This window comes from Mercenaria mercenaria, chromosome 6 (genome assembly GCF_021730395.1).
Source record: "Mercenaria mercenaria strain notata chromosome 6, MADL_Memer_1, whole genome shotgun sequence".
NCBI classification, from domain to species: Eukaryota; Metazoa; Mollusca; class Bivalvia; order Venerida; family Veneridae; genus Mercenaria; species Mercenaria mercenaria.
Window position 1 is genome coordinate 61,511,964 of NC_069366.1, and position 15,022 is coordinate 61,526,985.

Genomic DNA, 15,022 nt, shown 5'->3' on the forward strand with positions numbered 1-15,022 from the left:
TGGATCTCGCTGTATACTCGACCGATCGGGCGAGTGGTTTTTACGTCGTAGCTTTAATGAAATTCAGAAATTAAATCTTGAAAAACACAACAAACTTTGAGATATTTCAGTTGCTACTTTGATTGACTGGAATTAACCCGCGAATCGTAAAGATATCAAAACGTCATGCCGGTAATTTTCCATTCAGAGAGCACGTGCGACCTATCGTGATATCAAATTTACATCTCCGTTACTTTTGTTTATCGACACGTACACAATAAACGCGCGTAGTGCATTCATTTTTTAACATTATTGCTTCAGTTTTTCAACATCGCTTGAGAAGTAATACAATTTGAATTCTACTAAGATTTCAATAAAATATCGACGGAAATGTAAGCAAATTTGTATGAAAACTGTTGAATTTTCATATAATCATTTGTTAAATTTCAAACAGCGCGATCTTAATTACTGATTTCTTTCTAAGATAAAATAAGTGATACATACTATGGGAATAAAATTCGGACTTTTGAGCAGAAAGAACAAAAAACAGAATTAAAAAATCTTAAATAATGAAAAAGCGACAGTAATTTAAATACGTTGAGTAAAACGATTTTTTTGGTAAAAAGGTTTCTGTTAGTGCGGCGGAATAGGGTACGTGACCTCGTGGACGAAAATAGAAATGTGGTTATAAAATAAAACAAAATGATGTTGTTGCGGTTTTTAATAAGTTTTAAATGAATCTTTGTACATGTATTTTTGTTTTATAAAATATTCTTCTCAAACGATAATGTAAATTCATTGAGGGCAAATAGGTCACATGGCGCGAAAACTGTAATATGACGTAATGCCATGACAATCTCGTGCAACAATACCGCTTTGATCACAACTTCAGATGTCATACCGACACACTTCTTTAGCTCTTTGAGAGGATGTTAATTGATGATGAAAACAGGCCAATTACTTAGTTTATCAACAGAATAATTACCAATGATCGTCAACTTTTTTTTTTCGCTTTCAAGAGGGGTAGGTGGATGATGATTATTGTGTCCATAATTTTAGGACACTTTTCAAAATAATTATTTTTTCGGGAAATAAGTCTTGAGAAAATGAAAATAACTGATTTTTAATACTTTCCTGACACTTTGGGAAACTACGGTAGGGGTTAGGCTGTGATTACTTTTACTATCGATGCAGTTATTATGCAGAGCAACTTGATGGTGGAGATGACAAAATTAATGAAAGAAAAATGTCTGGTGTGAAAAGGAAATTTAAGAGTAACAAAAATGAATAAATCAAAAAGGAAACGTAGTGTACGAGCTATGTGTTATGTTTGAAATTTGCTTGTTGTATAAATACTCCTTCCATAAAATGTGACAGTATTAAAAATGTCAATTATTAGGGCGAGTGACTGTCCACTAAGGGCGAGTAGATTTTAGTAGCTACTGGTCCTGCAGGGCGAGTGGTGTGAAAAAGAATTTTACACCCCTGTAGTAGCCACAATTTTTTTTTGGAACCACGTTTAAGGCCTGTTTATTTCGTAAATACATCAATACATCATATAAAGATTTTGTACAATATTATAAATTTTTTTTTTATTTAATTTAACCACTTTTTTGATGTTTAAAAAAACAAGAGGGCCATGATGGCCCTATACATCGCTCACCAGAGTTGATCTGGCCTACTGACCTAGTTTTTGACCCCACATGACCAAGAGTTGAACTTGACCTAAAGATCATCAAGACAAACATTCTTACTAAATTCCGTAAAGATTTGGTTACAACTGTGGCCTCTAGAGTGTTCACAAGCTTTTCCTTTGATTTGACCAGTGACCTAGTTTTTGAAACCATATGACCCAGATTCAAACTTGACCTAAAGATTATCAAAACAAACATTCTGACTAATTGCCATGAAATTCAAACTTAACTTGTGGTCTCTAGAGTGTTAAAAAGAATTTCCTTTGATCTAGCCTAGTGACCTAGTTTTTGACCCCACCTGACCCAGATTCATACTTGACCTAGAAATGATAAAGACAAATATTCTGTCCCAGTTTCATAAAGATTGAGTCCCAAATGTGGCCTCTAAAGTGTTTTACAAGCTTTTCCTTTGATTTGACCAGGTGACCTAGTTTTTGACCCCACATGACCCAGTTTCAAACTTGACCTAGAGATCATCAAGACAAACATTCTGACCAAGTTTCATAAAGATTGGGTCAAAAATGTGGTCTCTAGAGTGTTCACAAGCTTTTCCTTTGATCTGACCTACTGACTTAGTTTTTGACCCCACATGACCAAGTTTCAAACTTGATCTAGAGATCATCAAGACAAACATTCTGACCAAGTTTCATAAAGATTGGTTCAAAAATGTGATTTCTTAGAGTGCACAAGCTTTTCTATTGATCTGACCTACTGACATAATTTCTGACCCCACATGACCCAGTTTCAACCTTCACCTAGAGATCATCAAGACAAACATTCTGACCAAGTTTCATAAAGATTGGGTCAAAAAAGTGGCCTCTAGAGTGTTCACAATCTTTTCCTATGATTTGACCTACTGACCTAGTTTTTGACCCCACATGACCCAGTTTTGATCTTGATCTAGAGATCATCAAGACAAACATTCCGACCAAGTTTCATAAAGATTGGGTCAAAACTGTGGTCTCTAGAGTGTTCACAAGCTTTTCCTATGATTTGACCTACTGACCTAGTTTTTGACCCCACATGACCCAGTTTCGAACTTGACCTAGAGATCATCAAGACAAACATTCTGACCAAGTTTCATAAAGATTGGGTCAAAAATGTGGTCTCTAGAGTGTTCACAAGCTTTTCCTATGATTTGACCTACTGACCTAGTTTTTGACCCCACATGACCAAGTTTCGAACTTGACCTAGAGATCATCAAGACAAACATTCTGATCAAGTTTCATAAAGATTGGGTCAAAAATATGATCTCTAGTGTTCACAAGCTTTTCCTATGATTGACCTACTGACCTAGTTTTTGACCCCACATGACCCAGTTTCGAACTTGACCTAGAGATCATCAAGACAAACATTCTGATTAAGTTTCATAAAGATTAGGTCAAAAATGTGGTCTCTAGAGTGTTCACAAGGCAAATGTTGACGGACGACGCATGTCAACAGACGCCGGACGATGACCGGTCACAATAGCTCACCTTGAGCACTTTGTGCTCTGCTGAGCTAAAAATTGAATGACCTGTATATTCTTAATATTGCCCTTCTTTTGAAGATTACAACAGAAAAGGGGGTCTACATATTCTCCACAATAAACCAGGTCCAATGAACATTTTTCATTTAAGAAATAATTTATAGCGAAAGAGTGTTTTAACTCTTATTTATGCACGATGGGCAGTTATATAACGTGACGACATTCTAGCGTAAGAGTGTTTTAACAGAGAAAAGCATATTAGAATTGTGCCCGCCCGCTTAGCTCAGTAGGTAGAGCGTCGGTCTACGGATCGCGGGGTCGTGAGTTCGATCCTCGGGCGGGGCGTATGTTCTCCGTGACTATTTGATAAACGACATTGTGTCTGAAATCATTAGTCCTCCACCTCTGATTCATGTGGGGAAGTTGGCAGTTACTTGCGGAGAACAGGTTTGTACTGGTACAGAATCCAGGAACACTGGTTAGGTTAACTGCCCGCCGTTACATGACTGAAATACTGTTGAAAAACGGCGTTAAACCCAAAACAAACAAACAAACATATTAGAATTACATATAAAGTTACATCAGGATCAACCTTTTACTTGACTGACAGATATGTGGACAAAGGGTGCATATTTTCTATATTGTTTTCATAGTATGTACAAGGCTGCATGAAAAATGTTTTGTACCTTCAAACTCTAGTGTTACTTGAGCTGACAGACAGACAGATAGACAGACAAGACTGTGTAACTTCACAATTTCATTTCAACAAAAAATCTCTTCTGTTAGTAATTTTATACTTTATACATAAGTTCATAATTACTGATTCTCACTGAGTCCAACTCTCTAGTAATTTTTCTACAGAGACATTTTTTTCCCTCAAGTTGGCTGCCATTTTGTGGCAGACATATATCATATGACATCTAAATACTGTACCTCAAATTTCTAGGGGAAGTGGAATGATTGTACATGTTTCCTTCAAAAGGTTTCAAAAATAACAAATCCATGAAACATACAAAATTCCATTAGCCACCACTAAGCTTAACAACTGGTGTCCATTAACACCTATGCTTATATATTGTAATACAACAACTAAAATATATACACAATATACTGCGAGACAAACTGAACATGTTTGCATGAAGTGAACAAGAGCTGTCTCCATAGGATGACACATGCCCCCGATGGCACTTTGAATGAATAGTTATGGCCGATGTTAGACTTTAGGACCTTTGACCTACGGACCTGGGTCTTGCGTGCAACACGTCTTACTGTGCCACACATTCATGCGTAGTTATTTTAAAATCCATGCATGAATGACAAAGATATGGACCTGACATGCCCATCATTGCACTATCATGAAATATGACCTTTAACGTCTAAGTGTGACCTTGACTTTTGAGCTACGGACCTGGGTCTTGCGCGCGACACGTCGTCTTACTGTGGTACACATTCATGCCCAATAATTTTAAAATCCATGCACGAATGACAAAGATATGGACTGGACACACCCATCAATGCACTATCATGAAATATGACCTTTAACGTCTAAGTGTGACCTTGACCTTTGAGCTACGGACCTGGGTCTTGCGCCTGACAAGTTGTCTTACTGTGGTACACATTCATGCCAAGTTATTTGAAAATCCATCCATGGATGACAAAGATATGGACCGGACACGAATGCACTATCATGAAAAATGACCTTTAACGTCTAAGTGTGACCTTGACCTTTGAGCTACGGACCTGGGTCTTGCGCCCAACATGTTGTCTTACTGTGGTTCACATTCATGCCAAGTTATTTGAAAATCCATCCATGGATGACAAAGATATGGATCGGACACGAATGCACTATCATGAAAAATGACCTTTAACGTCTAAGTGTGACCTTGACCTTTGAGCTACGGACCTGGGTCTTGCGCCCAACATGTTGTCTTACTGTGGTTCACATTCATGCCAAGTTATTTGAAAATCCATCCATGGATGACAAAGATATGGATCGGACACGAATGCACTATCATGAAAAATGACCTTTAACGTCTAAGTGTGACCTTGACCTTTGAGCTACGGACCTGGGTCTTGCGCGTGACATGTCGTCTTACTGTGGTACACATTCATGCCAAGTTATTTGAAAATCCATCCATGGATGACAAAGATATGGACCGGACATGAAAATTGAGGACAGACCGACAGACGGTTCAAAAACTATATGCCTCCCTTTGGGGGCATAAAAAATCATCTTATTGACCTACCTTTGGTTTAAAGTTTTTGTATCTGGATCATTCAGGTTGATGACAAAAATAACGAGAAATTTTCCAGTATCAGCTACTTCATTTATGTTACTTCCTGTGACTAGAGGGAATGCTGGATAACGTTCACCATTTATCCATCCTTTTACTGAGCTCATTGAAGCAACACTTTTGGGAGCTGTAAGAACATGTCAAACAAGCTAGGTATAAGACTGCTATATATTCATGGAGAATAAATAATTAACAAGAGCTGTCACTAATGGTGACAAATGCCCCCGCAGCACCTTGACCTTTGACCTGGTGACCTTGACCTTTGACCTGGTGGATGTGAAGTTTGAAGGTCCTGGGTGCAGTGGTTTGCGAGTGAAGTGCCTTCATGCAAAAAGTTAACATTGCCTTCATGCAAAAAGTTAACATTGTGACGAACGGACGGACAGTTGAAAATTAATATGCCTCCCTTCGGGGGCATAAGAAGTGAGCATTAGTTAAAGTAGTTCAGCATGTTTGATAAACAAGAAATAATGACTTAATGTCATTTATCCAGTTAGTGCATAGTAAAGTCTGGGCTTGGCATACTCAAATGAAAATCATTTTATGACTGATGATAAACCATGAGTAAATTTATTAGAATGGTTATGTCACTATCTTTAAAAAAATAAAATATGACATTAATTAAAACATTTGACATATTTAATTATTGTAAAGTCTTAAAATCAGCTTAAAATATGCATATCTCTTGTATCATGGGCAAATATCTCAAAAACGAGTATACAGACATAATACATTTAATTTTACCATATTGCTGACCATATGTAAATTTATGACTGTCACCACTTTTGAAATATATGACATAAAAAAAAATCTATATGCAAAATTATTACCAAATCAGTGATTTTCTAATAGACATCCATTATGAAAGATAAAACGGGGTAAGGGTTTCCTGGAAGCACAGAGCACCCCAAACAAAATGAAAACTAGTGTGAAGTTCAAAGTTTTCATATCAATCTAGCAAAAAAAAAATAATTATCACATAACCCAATCATTATTATTTTCAGAATTATCTAAGAATATTCTGCTGTTCTGAAAAATAAATCAGGGCTTAATCAAAGTCTATACTGTAGAAAATAAACTTTACTGGACAGGAAGCTAAGTCATATAATCTTATAATGCTTTCTCTGCAATCTTAGCTGACTTTAATAGTATAAACTACTAGTATAATGTTTTACAGGTGGCACTGAAAGTTCATACCTTCATACTGATAAACTGTTCTATCTTTAAACACCAGAACTGTGGGCAACACAGCTAAATCTTTTTGCATATCCTGAAGTGTAGAGAACAATAAATCAATTTAACATATATTCTATCTGCCATACAAGAAGACCATCACAGCCCTCAGCAGCTCATCTGACCTTGGCTGCCTTAAATATATGTTATGACAAACTGTAAGTACAAAACTAAATGGACAAGGATCTTTTCAAAATTAAATTTAAAATGTTAATCTTTTTCTACTGTTTGACCGAGCCCACGAGCCCACGAATGAACATTTGTTGGGTATAGAGAACAATAGGTAACGGTAAATTCTATTCATTCCGTAGTGTTTATTGGGTACTTTTTGTAGCATATTGGTAGCATATTGGGTACTTTTTAACAAAAGAAATACCCAATAAAGGTCCATCTGTAGGAACGTCCGACCTAGTGACCCCCTTTTTATGCAAAGGTGACCTAGTCCCACAATTGCCACAAATTTCATACAAAGGTAGAAAATTCTACGGCTGTTTTTTTACAGTGGAAATAACATAATTGGCATTGTGACTTAGTTTCTATAGATGACCAAGTTTTATACGTAACCTAGATTCCATGCAGACAAAAAATCTGACCACATTTAATCTAGATCAAGCAGATAATATGACTTCTAGTGTTCAAAAGGATTTTCGAGGACTTGATTAAGTGACCTATTTGATTTGAGACCACAAAAATGATCCAGTTTCAAACTTTAAAAAGACAAATATCCTGGCCAGGTTCATATAGATCATGTACAAAGAGTGTTAATAAGTTCACCCAATGACATAGTTTTTGACTTCAGATAACCCAGTTTCAAACTTGACCTAGATTTCATTAAAGAGGCACCAAAGAATATAGGACAACAAAAGCACCGCAACGTGGAGTCTTAGATACCTGAATGTATGGCCTTTGACCCCAAAGTGTGACCTTGACCTTGAAGCAAGCCATCCGAATCATGTGCTCTGCATGTCATCTCGATGTGGTGAACATTTGCGTTAAATTTCTTTAAAATACTTCAAGCAGTTCAAGAGTTACAGATCGGACACAAAACAAAGTCATATGACATGTAATTTTGTAATGGAAGTATGTTAAAGAGGTTGTACAATGTGAAATAAGTGTATGAGACAGTGCTTAAACACATCCTTACTATATCCTATGGGACTAAATATTTCCCAATTTGGAATATTTGCACATCAGAATTCCCAATTTTAGGGGTTTAGGCTATGTTCCTAAAATTAGCTAGAAAAAAAAACCCCTGAAAATCCATCAAGCAGTTCAAGAGTTACAGACCAGACACAAAACAAAGTCATATGACTTCTGACCCCTAAATGTAATCTTGACCTTGAAGCAAGCCATCCAAAACATGTGCTCTGCATGTTGTCTCGATGTGGTGAACATTTGTGCCAAGTTTTTTTCAAAATACTTCAACAATTCAAGAGTTACAGAGCGGACACGAAACTGCTAACAGATGGACATCAACATCATAACCTTCAGACGTATAAAAATGATTGGCTGAAATCACTTAGCTGTAATTATAAGTGTGCATTGCTCACCGAATAAACTGAAGAAATAAATGAGAGGTTTATCTTGGAACTATGAGGAATGAGAATGTATAATTTGGGTCAATGGTGTTTACTTTGGCTTCTTTAGTCAGAAAACACATCAGGGTGTAATATCTCTAACTTTCAACTAACATCATTTCTAGCTACAGAATAGATCCCCTTTATCAATTAAACTGTCTGGTTCATCTATCCAGATTTCCAGCATAGTAAATGAGATGTTTGTAAAAATGTTATTGTTACCTCAGGTAGGGCTTTTTTAGGTCCTGAATAGAAATATGCAAGTGAAACTTGTTCTGAAGCTATACTGGAATACTTGCTCTGAAAGAAACACAGAACTCTACTTCAGAATAAAGCAAACAGACAACATTCTCATATTTTACAAAGATATTTTACCTCCTTAATAGTGATATGCTAATTAATCACGAAGTCATAAATAAACTCTAGAAGGTTAGCATTCATTTTGTTATGTTACTATGGAAACTATTCATATATCTGATTTTCATTATGATTAATCAACCACTTGGCTATTTTTTATTCTTTGTACTGATAAATCTATTCAATAATCAGGGTTCTTTTTAACTGACTAATAAACTGACTAATACAATAATCATACTATTTTCATCTGGACTGATCTACCTGAAAATTATGACAACATAACAACATAACAGGGAGTTTCAGATACAGCTGTATGAAAGAAGAAGATAATAATTATCTGCCCCTGAAAATAAATTGTCAGAAAATTAACTGTCAGACACAAGCATATTCATTTATTTCCAACACTTGCTTGGTTAACTTATACAGAGAAATATTTACCTTTCAGTGAGTATGCACAATTCTAAACTTTCATTTTACAAAGAAGAAACACAAAAGAAAGACTTACAAAAAGGTCATTTGAAGGGTCGTCTTCTCCAACATACATGTAGAACACACCATCAGAGTGTTCACTACGGATCTCATTGAACTTTCCAACACTTGATATACGTCTTACTGATGGTCTAATAATATAAAACAAATATTAACGAAAGTAGAGAGATTTTTTTTTTTTGCATTCTCCAACTAATATGAAATACATTAATTTTGACAGCATTTTGCTGATTCAGCCACAACTGCTAATTTGTGGGGGACAGGGACACAAGTTTGTGGATTTCAATTTCATTTTAATGAATGGGAATTTTCATTTTGTGGATAGACGCCAAATGGTACATAAAATACAGATTTTTTTCATCATGAATAACACTGATATCACATTATATCATAATATCTTTTTTATGACCTTACATAATCATATTAAACAAAACTTCAATTTTGATAAATTTATGTTCATCAATTGCTGGAGAAGGAGTGAGGACACAAATGGCCCCTTCTGACATTATTTCTATGATGGCCATTTAGGTAGACATACTCACTTTCCATAAGCTGACATGAAAGAATTCTACATCCTATTTGAGTTTGGAACTCACAGCAATGAGGGCCAAGTGGTACCAGGTCAGCTACCTTCATCAAATGTCTGTATACAGTCAGTTCAAACATCAATAATTTAGTACTATTTTGCAGATTTATTCACTTTTCTACAGGCACAGTAATGTCTGGATTCATTTATTACAATCTTGTACACGAGATTATAAATATAAACAAGAGCTCGTCGAACACGAAATACCCCCCTTGATGCATTCAGTAATTGCACAAGGAACAGAAATTATTTGCTCACTGTAAACAAAAATTCTACTGTTCTGGTTCAATGTGACATTGACCTTTGACCTATTGACCTCAAAATCAACAGGGGTCATCTGCTGGTCATGATCAACCTCCCTATTAAGTTTAGTGATCCTAGGCCCAAACGTTCTCAAGGTATCGTCCAGAAAAGGTTTAACTGTTCCGGGTCAATGTGACCTTGACCTGTAGCCTACAGACCTCAAAATCTATAGGGGCCATCTACAGGTCATGACCAACCTCCCTATCATGTTTCATGATCCTAGGCCCAAGCGTTATCAAGTTATTGTCTGTAAACGGTTTAAATGTTCCAGGTCACTGTAACCTTGACTTTTGACCTACTGACCTTAAAATCAATAGGGGTCATCTGCTGGTCATGATGAACCTCTCTATCATCTTTCATGACCTTTGGTCCAACCGTTCTCAAGTTATCGTCCAGAAACCGTTTAACTGTTCCTGGCCAATCTGACCTTGAACTTTGACCAAATGACCTCAAAATCAATAGGGGTCATCTGCTGGTCATGACCAACCTCCCTATCAACTTTAAAGATCCTAGGCCCAAACGTTCTTGAGTTATCATCCGGAAACCATTTAACTGTTCAGGGTCACTGTGACCTTGACCTTTGACATACAGATCTCAAAATAAATAGGGGTCATCTGCAGGTGATGGCCAACCTTCCTATAAACTTTCATGATCCTAGGCCCAAGCGTTCTTGAGTTATCATCCGGAAACGGATTGGTCTACATACATACCGACTGACCGACCGACCAACCGACCGACCGACCAACATCTGCAAAACAATATACCCCTCCTTCTTCGAAGGGGGGCATAATTATAAAGACTTACCCTTTTGCTTTATTTACAAATTCGAGTATATCATTTGCTGTTCTCTCACCTCGAAAATTATGAATTTTGTCTCCATCAAAACTGAAATATTAAAATATTGTAAATTTGTGTTTTCGGCATTAGAATCAAAACTTCCAACAGCAATTACTGCGATACTACCGTATATAAAATCTCAACCAAATAGGGATGTAGACGCAGACACTGATAAATGGGCATGTGGAATAGTTCCATCATTCTTCAGATTCTCTGTCTAAAAATTGACCTAAACAAAAATTGATTCCAACGATCAAGATGACAATAACCTGTAGATTTTTTTAAAAACTCAAAACCAGCAAAAAATAGTTTTTAACTAGAAAATGCTTTTGTAAAAAAGCGCATGTCTCCCCCAATGCAAAGTCCTATAGGCAAAAGTCAATAGGGGTCAGGAGCAAAAATCAAAGAGACACTGATGGTTGGCTGCAATAGGGATCATCTACTTGGCATGTCCTGTCATCCCGCTAAATTTCAACACTCTTGGCCTAGTGGTTCTCAAGTCACTGTTCAGGCTCCTGTGACCTTGACCTTTGATCAAGTGACCTCAAAATAAATAGGGGTCATCTACTCTGCATGTCCAATCAACGTATTAAGTTTCAACATTGTAGGTCAAGTGGTTCTCAAGTTATTTCCAAAAACTGATTTTACATGAACAGGACACTGTGACCTTGAACTTTAACAGACTGAACCCAAAATCAATAGGGGTCATCTACTCTGCATGTTCAATCATCCTATGAAGTTTCAACATTCTGGGTCAAGTGGTTTTCAAGTTATTGATCAGAACTGGTTATCAATGTTCAGGCCCCTGTGACCTTGACCTTTAACGTAGTGGCCCCAAAAACAATAGTGGTCATTTACTCTGCATGAACAATCATCCTATGAAGTTTCAACATTCTGGGTCGAGAGGTTCTCAAGTTATTGATTGGAAATGATTTTCCATGTTCAGGCCCCTGTGGCCTTGACCTTTAACAGAGTGACCCTAAAATCGTTAGGGGTCATCTACTCTGCATGACCAATCATCCTATGAAGTTTCATCATTCTGGGTCAAGTGGTTCTCAAGTTACTGACTGGAAATGGTTTTCAATGTTCGGGCCCCTGTGACCTTGACCTTTAACGGAGTGGCCCCAAAAACAATAGGGGTCATTTACTCTGCATGAACAATCATACTATGAAGTTTCAACATTCTGGGTCGAGAGGTTCTCAAGTTATTGATTGGAAATGATTTTCCATGTTCAGGCCCCTGTGGCCTTGACCTTTAACAGAGTGACCCTAAAATCGTTAGGGGTCATCTACTCTGCATGACCAATCATCCTATGAAGTTTCATCATTCTGGGTCAAGTGGTTCTCAAGTTACTGACCGTAAATGGTTTTCAATGTTCGGGCCCCTGTGACCTTGACCTTTCAAAGAGTGACCCCATTATCATTAGGGGTCATCTACTCTGCATGAACAATCATCCTATTAAGTTTCAACATTCTGGGTCAAGTGGTTCTGAAGTTATTGACCAGAAATGGTTTTCAATGTTCAGGCCCCTGTGACCTTGACCTTTAATGCAGTGACCCCAAAATCGATAGGGGTCATTTACTTTGCATGTACAATAATCCTATGAAGTTTCAACATTCTGGGTCAAGTGGTTCTCTAGTTATTGATCGGAAATGGTTTTCCATGTTCAGGCCTCTGTGACCTTGACCTTCGACGGAGTGACCCCAAAATCAATAGGGGTCATCTACTCTTCATGACCAATCATCCTATGAAGTTTCAACATTCAGGGTCAAGTGGTTCTCTAGTTATTGATCGGAAATGGTTTTCAATGTTCAGGCCCCTGTGACCTTGACCTTTGACGGAGTGACCCCAAAATCAAAAGGGGTCATCTACTCTTCATGACCAATCATCCTATGAAGTTTCAACATTCTGGGTCAAGTGGTTCTCTAGTTATTGATCGGAAATGGTTTTCAATGTTCAGGCCCCTGTGACCTTGACCTTTGATGGAGTGACCCAAAAAACAATAGGGGTCGTCTACTCCAGCAGCCCTACAACCCTATGAAGTTTGAAGGTTCTAGGTCAAATGGTTCTCCAGTTATTGCTCGGAAATGAAGTGTGACGTACGGACGGACGGACGGAAGGACGGACGGACGGACAGGGCAAAAACAATATGTCTCCTGGGGGAGACATAATAATAAGTACTCACAATTTTATTGTTGGGAATCCTCTAACTTCAAACTGTGAGGAGACAGAGGAAAATCTTGTGGCATCTATCTTTGCAACTTTTACATCAGTGTTCCTGAGAGTGTTGTGAACTTTGTTAAATATTGGCTCAAGCTTCTTACAATGACCACACCATGGGGCATAAAACTGAAAATATATAAAAGAATTTATTCGTCATAATAGAAATATTTAGCTGGAGTTTTTTTTAGTTCATTTTGTTTAGTTGGATTTTACCAGCAAGTTGCTATGGCACAATTCAGGTCTTGGTGGTGATGGCAGGGGAAGACTCTAGGTGCCCGTCTGAGCAGAAATTTCCAGCATGGATGGGCATCTGGGTAGAAACCAAGACATTGTGTATCTGGGCGGTTACTTCATGTGACAAGGCAAAGCAAACAAAGCAGAAATGAGAAATCATGTAAACTTCACTTCATTTATGTTACAATATCTGACATACAGATTAACAAAAGGGCCATGAAGGCCCTGTATCGCTCACCTGACCTAGGAATAATCAATATTAACATTCAGACCAAATTTCATTAAGATATGGTCATAAATGTGGCCTCTAGAGTGTTAACTAGCTATTTCTTTGATTTGACCTGGTGACCTAGTTTTTGACCCGACATGACCCAGATTCAAACTGGAGCTTGAGAACATCAAGATTAAAATTCTGACCAAGTTTCATGAAGATACAGTCATAAATGTGGCCTCTACAGTGTTAACAAGCTTTCCTTTGATCTGACCAGGTGACCTAGTTTTTGACCCCAGATGACCCAACATTGAACTCATCAAAGATTTTATTGAGGGTAACATTCTGACTAAGTTTCATTAAGATTGGGCCAATATTGTGACCTCTAGAGTGTTAACAAGCTTTTCCTTTGATTGACCTGGTGACCTAGTTTTTGACCCCATTGAGACCCAGATTCGAACTTGACCTAAAGATCATCAAGATTAACATTCTGACTAAGTTTCATGAAGATACAGTCATAAATGTGGCCTCTAGAGTGTTAACAAGCTTTTCCTTTGATTTGACCTAGTGACCTAGTTTTTTACCCAATCTGACCCAGATTTAAACTTAACCTATATATCATCAAGATTAACATTCTGACCAAGTTTCATTAAGATATGGTCAAAAATGTCGCCTCTAGAATGTTAACTAGCTTTTCCTTTGATTTGACCTAGTGACCTAGCTTTTGACCCTACATGACCAAGATTCAAACTGGACCTTGAGATCATCAAGAATAACATTCTGACAAAACTTCATGAAGATAAAGTCATAAATGTGGCCTCTACAGTGTTAACAAGCTTTTCCTGATTTGACCTGGTGACCTAGCTTTTGACCCCAGATGACCCAATATCGAACTCATCCAAGATTTTATTAAGGGTAACATTCTGACCAAGTTTCATGAAGATTGGGCCAAAATTGTGACCTCTAGAGTGTTAACAAGCTCTTCCTTTGATTTGACCTGGTGACCTAGTTTTTGACCCCAGATGACCCAATAGCAAACTTGTCCAAGATTTTATTGCGGGTAACATTCTGACTAAGTTTCATTAAGATTGGGCCAAAATTGTGATCTCTAGAGTGTTAACAGTCAAATTGTTGATGACGACGGACTGACGACGACGGACGACGGACACATGGCGATCACAAAAGCTCAGGTGAGCTAAAAATGTACAAAACAAAAATAATACATCTGATAATTAAATGATATCATAAATAAGTAAATAACAGTTAACATATTTTAAATATTATTACCTCTATTAGCCATTTCCCTTGCTTGTGTATTTCCAGAAATCTGAAAAAATATTTAAAAACTTAATAAAATAAAAGGGGCATCACATGTTCTCTGTGACCCATTAAGCAGTGTGACACTCGAGTGTAAACCTGCTAAATCTGTTTAAATGTAAATACAAATTTATTTCCAATTTTTGTTCTACCTCATTCTCAATATTTCTTCTTTTTATGTTGCATTCTTCAAAAGCAGTTAAAATATTGTCTGGACAT

At 37.2% G+C, this 15,022-nt stretch overlaps 1 protein-coding gene across 1 annotated transcript in view; it reads right to left on the reverse strand.

The window, feature by feature from the left end:
- Positions 1-15,022, reverse strand: part of LOC123548733 (protein disulfide-isomerase TMX3-like) — a 151,686-nt gene that overhangs the window by 119,844 nt on the left and 16,820 nt on the right. Inside the window, exons 3-9 of the mRNA XM_045336239.2 lie at positions 14,774-14,813; positions 13,004-13,167; positions 10,785-10,865; positions 9,108-9,222; positions 8,468-8,545; positions 6,633-6,705; positions 5,388-5,562 (exon numbers count right to left, since the gene is read on the reverse strand). Coding sequence (XP_045192174.2) covers positions 5,388-5,562; positions 6,633-6,705; positions 8,468-8,545; positions 9,108-9,222; positions 10,785-10,865; positions 13,004-13,167; positions 14,774-14,813 — 726 coding nt within the window. The remainder of the gene's footprint in view (positions 1-5,387; positions 5,563-6,632; positions 6,706-8,467; positions 8,546-9,107; positions 9,223-10,784; positions 10,866-13,003; positions 13,168-14,773; positions 14,814-15,022) is intronic.